This window comes from Nilaparvata lugens, unplaced genomic scaffold (genome assembly GCF_014356525.2).
Source record: "Nilaparvata lugens isolate BPH unplaced genomic scaffold, ASM1435652v1 scaffold5630, whole genome shotgun sequence".
NCBI lineage: Eukaryota > Metazoa > Arthropoda > Insecta > Hemiptera > Delphacidae > Nilaparvata > Nilaparvata lugens.
This window is the reverse complement of record NW_024091430.1, coordinates 1,866-21,774: the sequence shown is the minus strand read 5'-3', so window position 1 is coordinate 21,774 and position 19,909 is coordinate 1,866. Positions and strand designations below refer to the sequence as shown.

The window sequence follows — 19,909 nt, the reverse complement described above, 5'->3', positions numbered from 1 at the left end:
TAATTTTCTAGGTTTTTGAAATTTAATTCCAACGTGAATATGACAGTGACTACGACTACGCCCCGTTTCGGAAAGCCAATTTTCTGACTCCAGCTGTTTAAAGTCTAGAACTTAGCCAAATCCTGAGCTTGGAAACCGGCCCTTGGAGTTATTCGTTGACACTTTGATTGAACTGTGCTTACAGTGATTTTATTTCTGACTTTTCTGAATTATTTTTCAGCTTCAGAGTTGGCACGCCTGCACGACCGCATAGACACACTGCGGGGACGTTGCCAACAGTTGGCACAACTGCTGCAAATGGCCGACATTCCTGTGCCGGCGCCAAGCAACGACAAACTGGCAACACTCCCAACCGGTGGCAAACTGGCAACGTCGCAGCCGCACATCAAGTGGAACGGCAACATTGCACACAAAACCGTTCAGCAGCGAATCATCAATAGTCGCAAAGGTAAGCGATAAAACACAACCTACTATCTATAATACAAAGTTATCATAAAAGAATGGTGCGGTTTCGAACATGGTTTAAAGAAAAAAACAAATTATTTACAGTTAATGTTTTCGATTCATCTGTTTGAAACACAAACAGTTTTTCTACATGATTAATAAATTTCAATATGTGCGCCCTTAGTCGCTCGACAAATGTCCAAAGGATAATCAATTTCTATCCAAATATTCGCTAACATTTCGTCGGTTATTGTTGTCATTGCTTCATTAATTTCCCTACTATAATTTTTACAGACGAAGGTACTTTCCATGTGAGTGGATGTGTTGAAAGACACAATTCACAAATATGGGGCTCCGAAAACTCACACACAATTGCTAAGAAACATCATTATTCGCAAATGTTTGGTGTGATATGATTGAAAATCGCGTAATAGGGCCCTCCTTCTTTTGCAGAAAGAACAATTAATGGAGTTGTATATCTCGAAATGTTAATCAATTATTGCTTTCCTCAGCTAGATGAACTCGAAAACATTCATCAACTTCATTTCCAACAAGATGGTGCTCCCCAAAATTCAGTATATTGGTGACGGACGCTTTGAAAGAAAAATTTGGAGATCGATGGCAAGGACCTATGCTGGGGCCTCCAAGGAGTCCAGACCTGACACTTTGTGATTTTTTCTTGTGGAGTTACATCAAAAACATTTTTTATTCATGACCTGAACAACTTAGAAACAGGATTAATGAAGCAATGACACCCATAACGGAAGAAATGTTAGCGAATGTTTGGAGAGAAGTTGATTATCGTTTGGACATTTGTCGTGCGACTAAGGGTGCACATATTGAAATGTATTAATTATATGTAAAAGAACTGTTTGAGACGACAAATTAGATGAATAAACAACATTAACTGTAAGTAATTTGGGTTTTCTTCAAACCATGCTCGAAACCGCACCATTCTTTTATGATAACCCTGTATTATATTAAGGGAAAGAACCGGCTTATACACGTAGGGGATAGGAAATTCACGAATGACGCATCATCACGTCTCAACTACTCAACTTGACAAGCGGTGATTAACAAACGGTGGGAGTAGAAAATTGTGGATGGGACTACCTATAGATAGAACCGCGTTTGGAAGCCAGCATTTACTTGACATTGGGTGTTGCTAGCCTTGTCTGTCATCAGGCAAAGCAGATAGCTCTCTCTTTGTCCAACTACTCCGCAACGAAGCCAAATCGTTTGTTGGTTATGAAGAAATATAATCAACTAGCAGAATATTCAATCTCAATTCTGAAGATCCATAACTATTGTAAATCATGAGTTATATTTGGTCATTTTGGTAAATTGAATAACTTTCTCAAAAATTGATATTTTCAGAAAATTTTTGTTTTATCAGATCAACAATGCCATAAAGAACTATCCTCTAAGTCTCATGGATTTATCTCTCACCGAATTTGAAATGTCCTGTCCCAAAAATTGAAACTTTAGGCGCTCATATCTCAAAAAGTAATGATCAGAAAAAAAAATGTTTTCCTAAGAAAACTTTCTCACTTTGATAGCTTGATGATATACGAATCGAAAAACTTTGAAAAATATCACCAGTAGGAAGTTCATTTTTAGCCTTTGCACAGCCTTAATACAAATTAATATTAAGTTTGTAGTGTTAATGTTGATGTTGTGGAACTTTTCCATAATTGAATAGACTTAGAACGTTGTCAAAATCCACTTTAATTAATAATAAAAATTAGTATTTTACAGGAGCATGCTTTCGTGTGTGCTCACACATCATCAGCTGTAAGTTACAGTAAAGTTACAGGAAGTAGAAAGATTCCAAATTAACAAAAACAAAAGCAAGAGTCACTTGATCATTCTGACTAATTTTATTATCATTCCTATTTATAATTATGATTTCAATTTTAATTCTAATTTATATTCTTAATTCTAACAAAATTATTAGAAATTATATGATTTCAGCCTACTTTTTATGAAAAACTTTTTACTTATTATAAAACTAACATAAAGAAAAGCAAGAGCCACTTGATCATTGTAATTGATTGTTAATTCTAATTTTCTTAATTTCAACAAATTATTTGAAATTACATGAATATTTCATATGAAAAAAATTATAAAATAAATAGGTGTAAGGCAGTGGAATAGGTTATCTAAGTTAAAAAGATTTCAGAGTGGAAATTTGTAATAAAATGAAGTAATTGTGAAATATCATCATCACTGTTGGAAATACTTATCAAGAATCCTAGAAAACTACTGAAAATTAGGTTAACAACCTAGTCTAAATTTTTTTCCTTAAATGTTCAATAAACTAATTTTTTTCCAACATGTTTAGATTTGGTTTGGTTTATTCTAGATGGTCTTGAACTAACCTACTTATATTACAGGGGAATATGTTAATATGATCATTAAGGCTTGTTATTGAACTGTCTTTTATTATTATACGGTCTTTATTCTAGACCATCTAGAATAAACCAACCAAATCTAAACATGTTGGAAAAAAAATAGTTTATTGAACATTTAAGGAAAAAAAAAAAATTAGACTAGGTTGTTAACCCAATTTTCAGTAGTTTTCTAGGATTCTTGTATTTCCAACAGTGATGATGATATTTCACAATTACTTCATTTTATTACAAATTTCCACTCTGAAATTTTTTAACTTAGATAACCTATTCCACTGCCTTACACCTATTTATTTTATTATAATTTTTTTCATGTGAAATATTCATGTAATTTCAAATAATTGTTGGAATTAAGACAATCAGTATTGATAACAATCTTGTATACAATTTCATTGTAAAATGTTGTATAATTAAGGCTGTGCAAAGGCTGAAAATAAACTTTCTACCGGTGATATTTTTCAAAGTTTTTCGATTTGAATATCATCAACCTATCAAAATGAAAACGTTTTCTCAGGAAACATTTTTTTTCGATCATTACTTTTTGAGATATGAGCGTCTAAAGTTTAAATTTTTGGGACAGGACATTTCAAATTTGGTAAGAGATAAATCCATGAGATTTAGAGGATAGATTCTTCATGGTATTGTTGATCTAGTAAATAAATTCTGAAAATATCAATATTTGGGAAAGTTATTCAATTTACTAACTTTGAGTTGAGTTATATTTGGTCATTTTGGTAAATTGAATAACTTCCTCAAAAATTGATATTTTCAGAAAATTGTTGTTTTACTAGATCAACAATGCCATAAAGAACTATCCTCTAAGTCTCATGGATTTATCTCTCACCGAATTTGAAATGTCCTGTCCCAAAAATTGAAACTTTAGGCGCTCATATCTCAAAAAGTAATGATCAGAAAAAAATGTTTTCCTAAGAAAACTTTCTCATTTTGATAGCTTGATGATATACGAATCTAAAAACTTTGAAAAATATCACCAGTAGGAAGTTCATTTTTAGCCTTAATACAAATTAATATGTTTCAATTTTCACAGACAAAGCCGAGAAGAAAGAGAACAATCAACTGCTAGAGGTTGGCAGCACTGTAGCTAACAAAAACCCCCCAAATACGAAAACATCAAGCATAACTGAAGTGTCAGAAGATGTGGAACAACCTTCAACCCCGTCCAATAGCCCTGAATTGTCCCCTATAAAAAAAGTGGTCGACCTCTGCAATACACCTCTAAGGGAACTCACCGGGTTCACCCTGAACAGTGCCTGTGTTTTGGCTTCCTCCTCTACCTCTCCTCCACCTCCTCCTTCTCATCATCTCCCCTCTTCTTCTCCCTCCTCCTCTATCTCATCACCATCTTCCAGCCTTTCATCCAATTCTCCTCTATGCCCTGGAGAAATTCTGGAAACTCCAGTTGCCAAAAATGGTGGTCGGTGTTTGTTAGGAGAGGCAGAAAGTGGGGAACCAGGAGTGATGACGTCATCTGTTGCTAAGGAAACCAGTGATATGACGTCATCAAGGAATGCTGTTGCCATGGAAACTAATGATATGTCGTCATCAAGGGATGTTGTTACTATGGAAACTAATGATATGACGTCATCCAGGAATGTGGTGGCTATGGAAATGAAAGAAATGACGTCATCAAGGGATGTGGTTGCTATGGAAACTAATGATATGACGTCATCAAGGAATGTTTGTTGCTATGGAAACCAAGGATATGATGTCATCGAGTACTGAGAATGGTCAAGATCCTAGCAAATACCCAATTGGTTTGGATTCAGGTGGAGGTGGAAAAGTTTGTGACCGATTAGCAACAACTTCCCAATCAGTAGCTGGAGATGAAGATTCATCAGAAGTAACAGATAATCCTAAATCATTAGTAGCAGTTACTCCAGGAACGGTAGCAGATACTACATCAACAGTAGCAGTTACTCCATCAACTGCAGCAGTTACTTCAACATCAACCTCATCTACATCTAGTTTGGAGGCTGCATCAAAATCAATAGAAGTTCCCCTTCAACCTAATTCCAGTCAGAGTAATCCATCAGTAGCAGTTACTACACCAAAAGTAGCAGCTACTCCATCTTCATCTGGTTTGGCAACATCAAATTCAGTAGAAGTTCCAACTCAACCTAATTCCTCTTCTGGTAATTCAACTGTGACAGAAGTTCAAAACAAGGAAACCTCAAGGGCTAAAAGTGATAATTCTCAAGGTAAACCAGCAACCAGTGCTGGTAACAGTTCTATTCCAAAACCAGTTACTGCTAAAACTGTGACAGTTACCACAGCAGGCAACAGTTCCAATCCAATACCAGCAACAACAAAACAGGTGACTGTTACCACAACAGGCAACACTCCCAACCAAATACCAGTTGCTGGAACAGTGCATGTTGTGAATCCCTACCCGAGTATCATGCCAGTTACTGTGACAAACTTTGGTGCTCCAACTGTGAATCAGTCAATCATGATTGTCCTGCCTGATGGGCGAGTAGTAACCGTTCCTCAGCAACAGCCACAGTACGTTATCAATCAATCAGTTCCCCACATGATCAATCAATCGGTTCCTCAAATCATCAACCATCAATCGCCAACAACTATTGTGATTGGGAACAGTGCGCCAGTGATTGAGCCAATTGTGTTCAAAGCAGCCGACAGAATGGCTGTGAACAGGGCTTTTGAAGCAGATGGGGCCACTGTGAATCAGGCTGGGAAAAAAGGGCAGCAGAAGAGGGTTCTGCTGTCAAAATGTGCCAACAAAGTCCCGATACCTCTGGTGGGTACACAGTTTGTGGTGAGAAGGACAGTGGAGATGCAGGTGAAAGCGAGTAGAGTGGTTGAGAAGCGTCAGAGGAGCAGAAAAGTGAAGAAAACTGTGGTTTCTGCAGAATCCGCAAAAGTGAAAGATGTTACCAAGGTGGCTGAATTTGTTGAAGTCCCAAAAACAACACAAGTAGAGAATGCAAAGGTTGATAGAGTTGAAGAAGGTTTGAAACCCAGTGATGGTAAGAATACAACAAATGTCTGTAGAAATAAAAGTGTGATAGACAAGGTTGGAATGGGTGAACAAGAGACAAACAAAGATAAATCAGTTGTAAAATCGAATGGAAGCATAGAACAGGACAATGGGAAAAAGACAGAGATCTCCAGGAATGAAAGTGTATTAGACAAGGATGGAATGAATAGAAAAATGAACAATGATCAAACACAGTCATTGGAAAAATCTGTTGTGAATAATACTTCTTCAGTTGGAGCATTGGGGAACAACAATAATTCCACAACTCAAAGGTTGGAAAACAAAAGTTCTGCACCGAAAGTATTGGGAGGCAACACCTCTTCAACTGAAGTATTGGAAAACAATACTTCCACAACTAAAGTCTTGGAAAGTTTGAGAGGACCTGAAGCATTGTCTGCTAACCCTGATAACATGATAACTGCTCGAACTGAAACACCAGGGGATTCAATCGAACTGACAGATCAAGACCTGGATATGACAACTTTGACTGATACAGGAACTGGTGTAGAAGGATCAACATCAGACAAAACATCTTCAGTTAGGATTGAAGAAGGGGAAAGTTCAAAAGCTATCAAAGAAATGGATGATTCATCAAGGAATTTGAAGCTGGCATCAGGTTTCAAAAATGTTCAAGGGACATCAGAAGATGGTGGTTGTAATTCAGTGGTAGTGAGCAGCTCAACAAAGTTGATTGACAAAAATCGTAGTGTTGAGGTATTGATTGGTGATAAGAAAAAACAAGAGGTTGTAGATTCTGTAAAGAAAGTCCAGGAAGATAAAGCCTGCAGTGGTATGAAGGTAGTGGTCAGTGATAGCAGGAAGCAAAAGGTTGTTGAAGATTTTGAAAAGGGAAATGAGAATCAGAACCAAAGTCTGGTGGCAGAACAAGGAACACATCCAGATGTGAACAAACATGGTAATGTGTTGAATGTTGGGAATGATGATGATGATGATGATTGTAATGACCATTTTGGGTTGGATACAATGTCTGATGATAATGATGATACTGAAAATGATGGGCCAATTCCTAGTTTATTAGTGGATATGCCACAAATAAAAAGACCAGCTGATGGTTCAGTAATGCCACCTGCAAAGAAGTTGAAAACATTGGACCAACAAAATCTATCTGATGCTCCTGATAAGGATTCCATGCATGGACATGTATTTCATCAAGATAATAATTCTATCATGGCTTCTGTAGAAGGTCCAGTCAACAACAACATAGAAGATGTACAGATGATCACAGGTTCTACAGATATCCCTCACCAAGAAACTCCGGATCCTTCATGTTCTCAAGTTGAAATTCAAAGGCAATCAAACACAAATATTGGCCAAAAGTTGGAATTGTCCACTAATAGAAATTGTTCTTCAAACTATGGTGTGGAGAAAACAGTGATGTACCCAAATGAGAACAAAGATTGTCCAGTTGTTAACCAGCAACAAGGAATTGCATCATCGGTTTCTAATCCAGTTGAAATGAAACTAGTTGGCAAACGTTGTGAAGAAACAGTTGAATCAACTGTTCTGGGTATTGGAAACACATTAAAGAACCCTGTCAATCATCAACCACATCTAGAAAATGTTGCTAAAGAAACATTATCGGACAAGTGTTACACTGGGAACTTGGTTGGCCAAAATGTTTCAGATAACCAAACTCAGCTACAGATAACTGATACATCAGCAAGTTTGTTGCTATTACCAGAAGCTGCTTCAGATAAATTACCTGACAGTCACCGAACTGGGAATGTGAGTGAAAACAATACTGTGTTGGATGTTCAAAATTCCAGAATGGAACAAAATTTGAGTAGAATCAACCAGAAGGGATCTCAGCTACTTGGTTTCCCTGATAACTCAAGTCATAGAGATGCTATCAAAGACATTACATCTACATCACAATTATCATCATACCCTTACATTTCTTCAGTAAATCCCACCAATGATAATCTAGCATTGCAAAAAGTATCAAACTTCAATATATCTTCCACAATCAATACAAATATGTCATACCTGTCCATGCCAACAAATAGTGCTAGAGAAACTGTTCAAAGTAAAAATACTGAAGATGATTTTGGTAGAAATCCAAGCTACTCAGAAAATGGTATGAACCCATCACACGTTGTGAACAAAGTGAGTGGGAGACTTGAAGAAAACAGCACAGTAGCAAAAGAAACTGCAGTAAAGATGCAAACAAGTAATCAAAATGTGAAAAAGAATGGTGATAGTTTTGTGGGAACAACATTGAATCAAATTGGAAAACGTAGCTTCATTGAACTCAGTAACAGGCCAGAAAAAATTGCAATTCAAACTCAAACAAGCATTGAGAACAAAATCGATAACAATGATTTCCATTTTCCACAGAATAGTGGCCAGAAAACTATGCTCACCTATACTGAACTACATGGGAAACCTTCGATGGAACACAGCCCTATTATGGGAATTAATTCTAAAAATCAGGATCATTCCAGTTTTGGTGTCAGCAATGTTTCAAGCAATTCTGTATCTACAATTGGGTCCACAAGCTACATGGGCGGAGATAAGTTTTTGGAAACACCCAATCTCTTTTGGAATAATAGTGGTGCAGAAGTTGGTGGATCTCCAGCTGTGAACAGTTCACTACCTCCATTTGCAAATCAAAACTTTTTGAAATCTTCAGAGAACCAGATAGTTGCAAGCTCTTCAATTTGTACATCTTTTTCAACACCAATGGTTACCAGTCTCTCTACAAATCAGAATCAAATGGCTGCTTCTAACCTGAATCTACCTGAATCATCGGGACCAGTTTGTACACCTTCTGGTGTTTTGCCAAATTACTCGCTACCTTCAGTTACCAATTCTGCTGCATATCAAAATGTGATCAATACATCAAACCAATCAGGAAATGTGTACAGAAATTTCTTAAACTATCATACACTTTCATCCACATCTGGTGCTGTTGTGTCATTGTCAACTGCCACCACATCATCTGGAATTTTGCCGAGTTTTGCCAATAAATCTAGTGTTTTGCCTTCTGGGAGTGGTTCAAAAATGTCAATTATAACTGAACAAAGACCTATTGTTTCTTACAAAGTGAATGACAGCAGACAAAAGACTGTGAACCCTGTCATATCAAATCTTCAGCCACAAAACCAGTGGAACCCCAAGATCCCACAACATGCTGAAACTGCAAAACCCAACAAACCAAGTGGAGGAAATAGCAGCGGATTGAACCATTTCCAACTAGGCTATGCATCTGTTGTGAAACAGTGTGACAACTGTTGTGTAAATAAAGTGTCAGAAGTCCATGATTGTCAACAAAAGTTTCCAAAGTCATCACAAAACCAACATGTTGCTGCGAACACATCCAAAACAATGCAGACTGGGGAAGCGATTGCAAAATGTACTAGTGGTGATGTGAAAAATGTCGGTGGTAAGATAAAGAAGGATATGTCAACAAATACAAGTTCCAGTGAAGAAGCACCTCCAAAGGTGTTGTATGGTAATCGGAAAGTGTTACCTCAAGATAAATCCACGGTACAGTTGGAGGCTGGTAGGGAAGTTTTGATGATAAACCCAAATAAAAACACCAGAAAAGTTGTGAAGAAAACAGTTTCACAGCAGACAGATGACATCAGTAAGGGACCAATGATTGGTAGCAGTGCTAATGTTGGCAAGACTGATGTCAGAAAAATGGCTGCCAGTTTCAAAATGAAGAGCACCTCCAGCTGTCAAACTGTAGATTTGGAAACAACTATCAACCCTGTCACCAAATATCCACAGAGTTATGGAAGAGGGGCCATGCAAAATAGGAGGAAAGCTACAAATTTCCAAGTTGGTTACAATGTGGCTCAAAATACCATGAAGGTTGGTAATAGTGGTGGTGTAAGCAACATGGTGCAGAAATCCAACAAGCAAGTTGGTAATATTGGTGTTACAAATACTAAGAAATCTACTGGCACATCAGTGACTGTTGATGGTTCTCTGCTACAAAATAATCAGACCAACATTGATATGATGGCATCAACATCAATCCAGAATGCTTCAGATATGTTCCAACATTCCAAACCTACTGATAATCCTACCACATCAACACAGAATACTCTGGTCCCATTCCAACATTCTAAACCTCCTGAGAATCAAGCCAATCCATTAATGACTCAAGACAGTTTGGTTCCATTCCAACATTCCAAACCTTCTGAGAAGCAGGCTGCTTTGTTTCCCTCAAAGAATCATCCACCAAAGAATGACAAGAAACTGGACTTCAAGTCAGTTCTGCAAAAAGAGAAGAACAACACGTTTTTGGATGACATTCGCCTGGTACTGCCAAATAGTGACTTCTCCAATGACATCTTCTCAACATTGCAAGTGCCACCCGGATCTCAACATCATGGCTCCCTGTCACCTACTGCTGCATTCCTGGATGCGTTTCCACTAGTTTCCAACTCCAAAAACTCGGAAATGCTCATAGATGGTGACAACAGTGATGCTGTACATCATGCCACTGATAGTCTACTTCTGGGAGACACCAATATTCTGGACACAAGTGGCAGACAAAATTGTCTACAAACTTTGAACAACTACAACAGTGCTAACATTGCTGGGGTAGAACAGCATTTGGCGATGAATACAGATGAAATGACTAAGAATCCTTGCAACAAGAACATGAACAGTATCCATACTGACCAAAACAAAGCCAATAATGCAATGCCTAACCAACAACAAACTTCTTCTGCCTATTCAATATCAGCATTGAATTCAGCAAAACCTTCAAACAGTTTGGGAGAAAAGTGTGCTGATCATACCAACAAAATTCAGGACTACCAATCACATTACACAAATGTGAACTATGATTATATGTCAGCAAACTCGTTCCAAAACTATAACTACAACAGTGGATACAAGAAAGTGGCACCAAAATTTGTAGATTCCAATTATGGAGGAGATATCAACAATTCGTTTGTGTCCAATCCAAGAGATGTGAACAACAAAATGGCCGCTACAACCTATGGTAGTCAAGATGGTGGATTGGGTTACAATGCCTACAACAACTGGAATCCGAAACCCAGCATGCAGTTACAGAACTTTGACGATTTTCAAACTAACTACATGTCGGGCTACAATCATTTCCCAACTAGCAGTGCGTCCAAAAATGTGTTTGCATCTGATCAATCATACTCAACAAGTGCTGGCATGTTTGGGAACTTGTCGAGCTACAAAAGTATGGACACAAGTGACAGCAATTTCGTCCCACAACCGGTTGCAAGTAGTACAAAGCTAGGTAGCAAGAGTGATGCACCAGCAAATTTCATCTACACCCAGGCATCAACAACTTCAAATCCTATAACAACACGTTCCTATTCCTGTGCTTTCTCCAGTGCAAGTGATTTTCAAGCTATCGGATTCCCACAATCACTGTATTCATCTTCAACAATTGAAGACTCACTCAGTACTGCTCCAAAAGTACCAGTTCCAAAGATCTGATGGGTGTGGACCAGTGTGGTAGCATAGTCACATCACAAGCTGCTCAAACGAAATCGGTGAATACTTCAAAAAGTAATAACAGCTCCATTGGTAACAAGTTCTATGTGGGAGGGAATCCCATGAACAAAAAGCAACCAGTAATGTTTGATAATGCCTCAATCAAAACTAGCCAGACTGCTGGAATGGATCAAGGTGCTACAAGTAATGCTACCTCATCAAAATCTTCTACTTATTTCCCGGATCTAGGGATGAACCAGAATAACAGTAATTCTGTCATGTCTAAATCATCATCCTATTTCCCCCATCACTCTCAACAACTTTGAATAACAGCTTCAACAACAGTACAATGCTATTCCCAGCACAGAGTACCTATCAAACCACTAATATCTTTACCACTATAACAAATCAAACAGCTGGTATATTCAGTAGTACCACTGCAACTACTCATGCAAATCAAACTGTTGGAATATTTAGCAGTGGTGCCACAACTCAAGTGAATCAATCTGTTGGAATATTTAGCAGTGGTGCCACAACTAAAGCAAATCAAACTGTGGGAATATTTAGCAGTGGTGCCACAACTCAAGCGAATCAATCTGTTGGAATATTTAGCAGTGGTGCCACAACTCAAGCAAATCAAACTGTGGGAATATTTAGCAGTGGTGCCACAACTCAAGCAAATCAATCTGTTTTCACATTCAGCAGTGGTGCCACCACATCAACAACAACCACACCGGCAAATGGCAAAGTTGGCAGCAGTAGTGAGACTGTGAAGACATCTCAGCCACGCATGTCTGTCAACTGGATGACAATGCCAGACCCTAGAACATCCACTCTGGAAGTTGGAAGTTCTTCCACTGCATCAGCACCTTTCATTCCACCAGACAGGATGTTCACACCGCACAAAGATGCTCTGGATTTCATCGCACCAATCATAACTGGTGGTCTACAACCGACATACTCTACAAACTCACAGATGTTCTATGGAATGGATTTCCCAATCTCTGATGCCCAAACCTTGTGTGGCACTGATGGCTCCATCACTAGAACAACTGCAAATCCTCAGGCACAAACGTCTTCATCATCAGCACTGCACTACTCATGGCCTACTTCCAAGTCATCACTTTCACTGTTGTCACATCTTGACAACCATGGCTTGGGAATACCTTCAACGTTGCCAACATTGGTTGGGGATCTGGCACTAGGCACAAACACTGGTCCTTCAACACCAGGAGTCAACGGTGACTACAGAATGTCTTCAAACACAACTGCAACCATCTTCCAAACCCTTCCAGAAGTTGAAGACAGAAACAATCAGAAATCTTTAAATAATGCCACTGATGTATCTCCTGTGAAATCATCAAACTACTGTCAGGATATGCAACCAAAATCTGCACTTTTCTCTACAGACATGCCATCTTCAAAATCTGCAAACTACTTGCAAGCACCATCAAAACCATCAAACATCTTTGATGTGCAATCAAAGCCATCAAACATCTTTGATGTGCAATCTAAATTGCCTGAAACACCAGCAAAATCTTCTAATATACATCTGGATATGCCTACAAAATCTTCAAGTTACTCCTTGGATGTACAACCAAAATCCTCAGCACCCTTCTCCACAGAAGTGCCAACTTCAAAGTCATCCAACTTCTTGCAAGCATCATCAAAACCATCAAACATCTTCGATGTACAATCCAAGACAAATACACCAGCAAACCCTTCAAATTTCCATTTCAACATGACTGGAAAACCTTCAAACTACATGAATGCATCATCAAAACCTTCAAACATATTTGACATGAACATAACATCAAAACCATCCAGCACATTTGATTTGAATGCATCATCAAAACCATCAAACACATTTGATGTAAATGCATCATCAAACATCTTTGACATGCAATCCAAGCCATCATCAAACTTCTCAGACACTCCATCAAAATCTACAAACTTTACCATGGGTAATCCACAGTTTCATGCTACATCAGCACAGTTTGATGCCAAAAGCTCCAAGAATCCAGCTCCAAATCAAGGACAAAGGTCTGGTGTTGTTGCAGATACCAGCAAAACATCTTCAGGGCCCAATGTGTCTCATCAACAACCTCAAAGTGGAGGCAGTAGCTTTCTGTCAGTCAGTCAACTGGTTGATCAAGTGAAAACTAATAAGAAACAGGATGGCAATAACTACAAGTATGTGCAGAATATTATGGCACCTGACATATACTATCCAGAGATCACTGCTGGCTCAAACAGTGCTAAGCAGGTTGACTACAAATGTAACACCATGCCTATGCCACAGAAAGGTTCTACAACTAACTTCCAGCCCCTGATAAATGCCAAGAATACATACAATCCACAGAATAGAGATGGATATAGTTTGTTGTCAACTGAAGGTAGCCAGAAGCAAAATTTGTTGACATTTGATAGTGCAACATCGAATCAGAAACAGAACCTGCTGAGTTCTGATGGCGCAACCAAAAATCAGAAACAGAACATGTTGCCATTTGATGGCAATGCAACCACAAATCAAAAACCAAAGGATCCATCAGCAATGCAGCAGAAAAGTGTTGCCAACTCAACAACAAGAAAGTGCGAAATAAATTTGCAAAACAACAACTTTAATGATACAGGTCTATCGTTTCTTGCACCTAGCAGTTCAACATTGGTTGCTAAAAACAGTACAATACCATCTGTGGCTAAAAGCAGTACAGGGTCGACTCCAGTTAGTTTGCCAACATCCCTGTGGTCACAAAGTTCAAGTCATAATGTGAATAGTTGTTCAACTGCTGCTAAAAAGAATGAAAGGTTCCCTTTGACTAAGTCGTCTTCAACTTTCAAAAGCAGTAACAAGTATAGCGCTGAATCCCTGATCAGCAATGTACAAGATGGTGCTTCTGCAGCAAGTGTTGATCAGTTTTCATCAGTGACATCATTGAACTATGGCACATGCTTTGAAATGGCCGGACATAACTCTAGTGATCTGCCATCATTTGGTGTGTCGACATCAAATCTGTTTGGAGCTACAGAATATCATCATGGCAGTGATTACGGTAGCAATCAACCAATCCCATCCTATCAGAACTATTTTGGACAGACCTTGGATAACCTGCAGCCAACGGGGACAGCATCAACAACTTTTCTTGCTGAGTCAGCAGCTGATTTCCAGATGAATCTGTTCGATTCCACGGCACCACCCTCCTATCTTTTCCCTCCAGCGCTGAATAAGAAATCTGCAAATGTTGAAGCGAAATCTAATGTGAAACCCAACCCAAAACCTGCCAACAATTTAATTCCAACCAGTCTCTATTCATCAACCGTGGTTGATCCAAAACCCAACCAAAAACTGGATAATAGTTTGACACCAGCCAGCACAGCTGTTCTCTATCCTTCAAATACTGAACCAAAACCTAACCTAAAACCAGATAACAATTTGATACCAGCTAGTAAAGGTGTTTTCTATCCTTCAAATGTTGAGGCAAAACCTAACCTAAAACCAGATAACAATTTGATACCAGCTAGTTCAGGGGTTTTCTATCAAACAACAACTATATCATCCCCTACAACAAACCAAGGGTGTCAGAAATCAAATTCAAACTTCCCGCTAGCTGCAAAATCAAATTCAAATTTCCCGCCAGCTGCAAAATCAAATTCGAATTTCCCGCCAGCTGTAAAATCAAATTCAAATTACCCGCCAGCTGCAAAATCAAATTCAAATTTCCCACCAGCTGCAAAATCAAATTCGAATTTCTCGCCAGCTGCCAACTGTAATAGCAGTGCTGCCAACCTCACTGCATCATCGTCCAGCACCAACAGTCTGGCCAACTTCAATATGAGCACTATTTTCCCGGAAATGAATGACAAGGTAAGACCAATATAATATTACTTTCCTTGCCCTATTACCATAGGTAAGGAAAGTATTGCTTTCCAAAAAATTTAAGGTGCCCTAATTTCATGTTTTCTATACGTTTCAAGGTCCCCTGAGTCCAAAAACATGATTTTTGGGTGTTGGTCTGTGTGTGTGTGTGTGTCTGTGAACACGATAACTCCATTCCTAATTAACCAATTGACTTGAAATTTTAAACTTAAGGTCCTTATACCATGAGGATCCAACAATAAGAAATTCAATTCAAAATGGCGGAAAAAATGGCGGATAATGGCTAAAAACCATATTTTTCACGGTTTTCTCGAAAACGGCTCTAACGATTTTCTTCAAATTTATACCCTAGATAGCTATTTATAAGCCCTATCAACTGACATGAGTCTCATTTCTGGGAAAATTGCAGGAGCTCTGTAATATTCCCGAGAAGAATGAATTTTGTTAAATTCCTATCACGATTTTCTCAAAAATGACTTGACCGATTTTTTCAAATTCATACCCTGTATAGTTATATATCAGCTCTATTAACTGGCATGAGTCTTCCCTGAGAAATTAACAGGGGGTCCACCTCATCCTTGAGAAATATACTTTGTAACCTCCTTCTCGTGCGTGAGGTAGGTAGGTGGAACAGTTTATTCAAAAGAAACACACGTCGATATTTTATTTGTAGAACAGCTGTTTTGACAACTTTTAAAAAATCCTCAAATTTCATAATAATCAAACAAATATGTACTCTGAAAACAATAACAATAGTATAATCGTAGTTTTAATTACGTATTTAGCCACCAATCGGCATAATGTTATTCCCTAAATTATCCTCGTTAATGAGGTTTATAGATCAATGAGCAAGGAAAGTTGTGTGAGTGTACCACACCAGATTGTTTCCTGTGGGGATATGTTACACAACATGTCTTCGTACCTTCCTCACCTCTTGACATTGATGAACAGAAAACCTGAATATGAGCGGCTGTAGCCTCAGTGACAGAAGTCACCTTATGCTCAGTTTGCGATGAATTAAGCCACAGACTTGATGTCGTCCGTGCAGCCAATGAAGCACATATTCAACATTTATGATGGATTTTTGCAAACCCCAATATTTTGTGAGTATTTAAGTATGCAATTTGATTGTGGTAAGACCTTCTTCCTAATTGACCGAACGAAGTGAGGTCTAAGATTCAAGTCGACGGTTTGGCATTTCTCTTAATGTTTAAATGTTTTTTTTTTTTTTTTTTTGAAAATCATAAAAGTTTTTATTTTTATAATACAAAAACAATGATAAATGTCAAAACAAAGTTAAGCAAGATAGACAATCAAAGTATTCATATAAATAAAAACTTTGTTACACAAAATAACATAATAGGCGCTGCCTGCAAAACCAAGGGTTTGAGTGCTGGCAGCGAGTACCAAAAAAATTCATAAAAAGTACAATACACAAGTGAAAGAGAAGAAAAATTAATACAAATATGTATGACATAAAAATGTACAGAATACTGATTATATGAGAAAAGTTGAAGTGTAATACAAATGGAGTAAGTTACTGCTATATTAAGTTTTATGATTGGTTGCTGTTATAAGTCAATGTTGATATATATTGTGTTGGAAGGAATATATCTGAATATTGAGAATTGATACAATTATTGATGAACTGTAGTTAGTAAAATGAGATGATGGTGATATTTAATATTATATTATGTTTGTAAGAATTGAGAAGTGTTTATTGATTTTATCCACTCTGCTATTTTTTTAGGATTTGCTTTTGTTGTTCTATTTGCTATTAAGTTTTCTGGTAGCAGGTTGATGAGTCTATTGCAGATGTAAGGAAATTGTCTTCGGCATACAGTCATGTCAGTTCTGTTAATCTGATAATTATCTTGCATTCGAAAATTGTAGGTTCGAGCTTGAGGTGTAATAGATTTCTGTTTTTAATTATGTATAATATTATGTTTTTCACAAATAGTTGCCTAACTGTTAAAACTGGGAATTCTGTAAAAAGGAGATTTGTAGGGTAACGTCTGGGTCGACCAAGTGCTGCTTTAATTAAGTGTTTTTGAATTAAGGAGATTTTGTTAAAATGTACGTCCAATGCCCCACCCCATACCCTAATGCCATACTGTAATACTGACTGGGCGTAAGCAAAGTAAATTAATAGTAATATATTTAAATCACCTAACCCGTTTAACCTGTAAAATTTATGTATAATATGTTTCATCTTTTTACATATATTATCAATGTGAGCGTTCCATTTGAGTTGTGAATCTAACATGACTCCCAGATATTTTGTCTCCCTCACTCTTATCAATGCCTGACATACACAGTTTTCATCCCTCTCCTGCAACCCTTCCAACTCTACATAATGATTATAATATGTACAGAGTCTGAGTGAGTTTTTACACCATCTTGAAATAGCTCTGTAGGGATAGACCTTTCTGATGGAGAGAAAAGCATGTACACACTTTTTTTATGTTAAGTGTCAGCGTGTGGTGATCCAGCCAAGATTTAACCCTAGCCAGACCAGCCTCGGCTAAACACTTAACCTCCCGCCAATTTGACCCAGTAAAAATTAAGGCCGTGTCATATGCAAAGGAGGTGGAATGGCATCCATTGATGTCAATTTTCAATAGATCATTGATATATACCAAAAATAATAACGGGGAGAGCACTGTACCCTGTGGAAGACCGTAGTCGGTCAATGTCAGTTTACTGGTGTCAAGGATTTGTATTCTTTCATGCAGGTAACTTTTAAATATATGTTGCGCATTTACGGCGAAACGCGGTAATAGATTTTCATGAAATTTGACAGGTATGTTCCTTTTTAAATTGCGCGTCAACGTATATACAAGGTTTTTGGAAATTTTGCATTTCAAGGATAATATAAAAGAAAAAAGGAGCCTCCTTACGCCAATATTAGAGTAAAAATCAGAGTATAGAATTATCATAAATTAGCTGACAAGTGATTACACAGATGTGTGGAGAAGCCAGTCTATTACTGTATTTGTATAAGGTCTATGGTTTCAATCAAAGACATTAAAGAGGTATGCATCTTTAAGCTGGGTTTACACCAAATTTATTAACAAAATGGTTATAACTTAATCCTTATCGGTTCTATTAGATTGAACGGAAGTTGACAAACACATATGTTCATCATGCATATGATAAGTTATGTTCAATCTAAAAGGATTGAGTTATTAACATTTTTCAAATAAATTTGGTCTAATCGCAGCTTTAAGGTCTTTGGTTTCAATATTTTGTTTTGCAGTCATGGTATTATTATGCGTGCCCATCAGTATCAATATTCTCACATTCGAAAAAACTAATTTAATAGGTGAATAAAAATAAACTAATGAACTAAATAATGCTGGAGAAATTCTAATACTTTTGATGCTAAAAAAATAATTTTCATCAGATAGAAAGATCATCACGGAACTGGATGAATTATATCATATGAAATACAAATTCAAACGTGAACTGAGTTTGTTAACATTTAAAACAGTTGACATCTGGTACTTGTGGATGAGAATACTGCGTGAGTATAGACTATAGAATTATTCATCATAAATCAGCTGACAAGTGATTACACAGATGTGTGGAGAAGCCAGTCTATTGCTGTATTTCCATAAAGTCTATAGTTTCAATCAGGTATTTGTGGATGAGAATACTGCGTGAGGTCTACTGTTCACAGAACTACTAGTAAATATAGCTATTTAAAATCGGGTCATTCTTTTTTGCACATACTGTATATTATATTTTATATAAATGAAGAACTCTAATCTAATCTAACCTCTGTTCAGGTGGATCCTGCAGTTGCACAACAACATCACATCAATCAACAACAGAAGCAACAGCAAACAACAACCGCCAGTCAACAACAGACGGCGACAACAACAACGAATCGGTGACAGCGTGACGTTGGCCTGACCACGACAACAGCACGGCGACAAAGACAGCGTCAGAGTGGCGCAAAACGACAAACTAACAAAAGTGGTGACAACGCGTTCTGGTGGCCGAAACTGTAATCGGGTTGTCACAACAAGTTAGAATCGGTGATAGGTTGACGGTGGCCTGACCACGACAACAGCACGGCGACAAAGACAGCGTCAGAGTGGCGCAAAACGACAAACTAACAAAAGTGGTGACAACGCGTTCTGGTGGCCGAAACTGTAATCGGGTTGTCACAACAAGATAGAATCGGTGATAGGTTGACGGTGGCCTGAACACGGCGAAAAAGACAGCGTCAAAGTGGCAGACAAAGCCAAACTAACAAAAGTGCTGACAACGCGTTCTGGTGGCCGAAACTGGTTGTCACTACAAGATAGAATCGGTGACAGGTTGACGGTGATCTGACCACGGCGACAAAGACAGCGTCAAAGTGGCAGACAAAGCCAAACTAACAAAAGTTGTGACAACGGGTTCTGGTGGCCGAAACTGTAATCGGGTTGTCACAACAAGATAGAATCGGTGATAGGTTCACGGTGGCCTGACCACTACAACGACCACGCCGTCTGAAAACGCCTAATATGTTCTGACCCTAACAGAAAATTGGTAGTCCTTTCCACTAAGTAAAAGCTTAGAGAAACGATAGCGTAAGTAGATATCCCATGGTATAGGGCGTTTATGTCGCAACTTTTACTGTTATCTCAAGTCGATTACTGTTGATTATTGTCAAATTTTACTGTTTTGTTGAGGTAAGAGTGTATGAACGGC

The 19,909-nt window shown here is 38.0% G+C and overlaps 2 protein-coding genes across 2 annotated transcripts; both read left to right on the top strand.

Annotated features, from left to right (window-relative positions):
- Positions 1–220: 220 nt before the first annotated feature.
- Positions 221–4,741, top strand: LOC120356048 (the record flags this gene model as incomplete). Its single annotated transcript, XM_039444835.1, is given in 2 exon segments — positions 221–448; positions 3,904–4,741. Coding segments are annotated over 2 exon segments (923 nt in total), but the record flags the coding sequence as incomplete, so codon positions are not given.
- On the top strand, positions 4,601–19,498 carry LOC120356049 (serine-rich adhesin for platelets-like). Its single transcript, XM_039444836.1, has 5 exons — positions 4,601–4,656; positions 4,893–11,310; positions 11,346–11,532; positions 11,613–15,193; positions 18,997–19,498. Exons 1-5 carry the CDS (start codon positions 4,601–4,603, stop codon positions 19,102–19,104), a joined length of 10,350 nt encoding a protein of 3,449 aa, XP_039300770.1. The 3' UTR covers positions 19,105–19,498.
- Positions 19,499–19,909: the final 411 nt, after the last annotated feature.

What these genes read in the sequence shown, in the direction of transcription:
- LOC120356049 (XM_039444836.1), top strand. Translation starts at nt 4,601, where the DNA reads ATGGTCAAGATCCTAGCAAATACCCAATTGGTTTGGATTCAGGTGGAG. An exon ending in AATGGATCAAGGTGCTACAA is followed by an intron (nt 11,533 to 11,612) that starts GTAATGCTACCT and finishes TCTGTCATGTCT; the next exon opens with AAATCATCATCCTATTTCCC. An exon ending in TCCCGGAAATGAATGACAAG is followed by an intron (nt 15,194 to 18,996) that starts GTAAGACCAATA and finishes ACCTCTGTTCAG; the next exon opens with GTGGATCCTGCAGTTGCACA.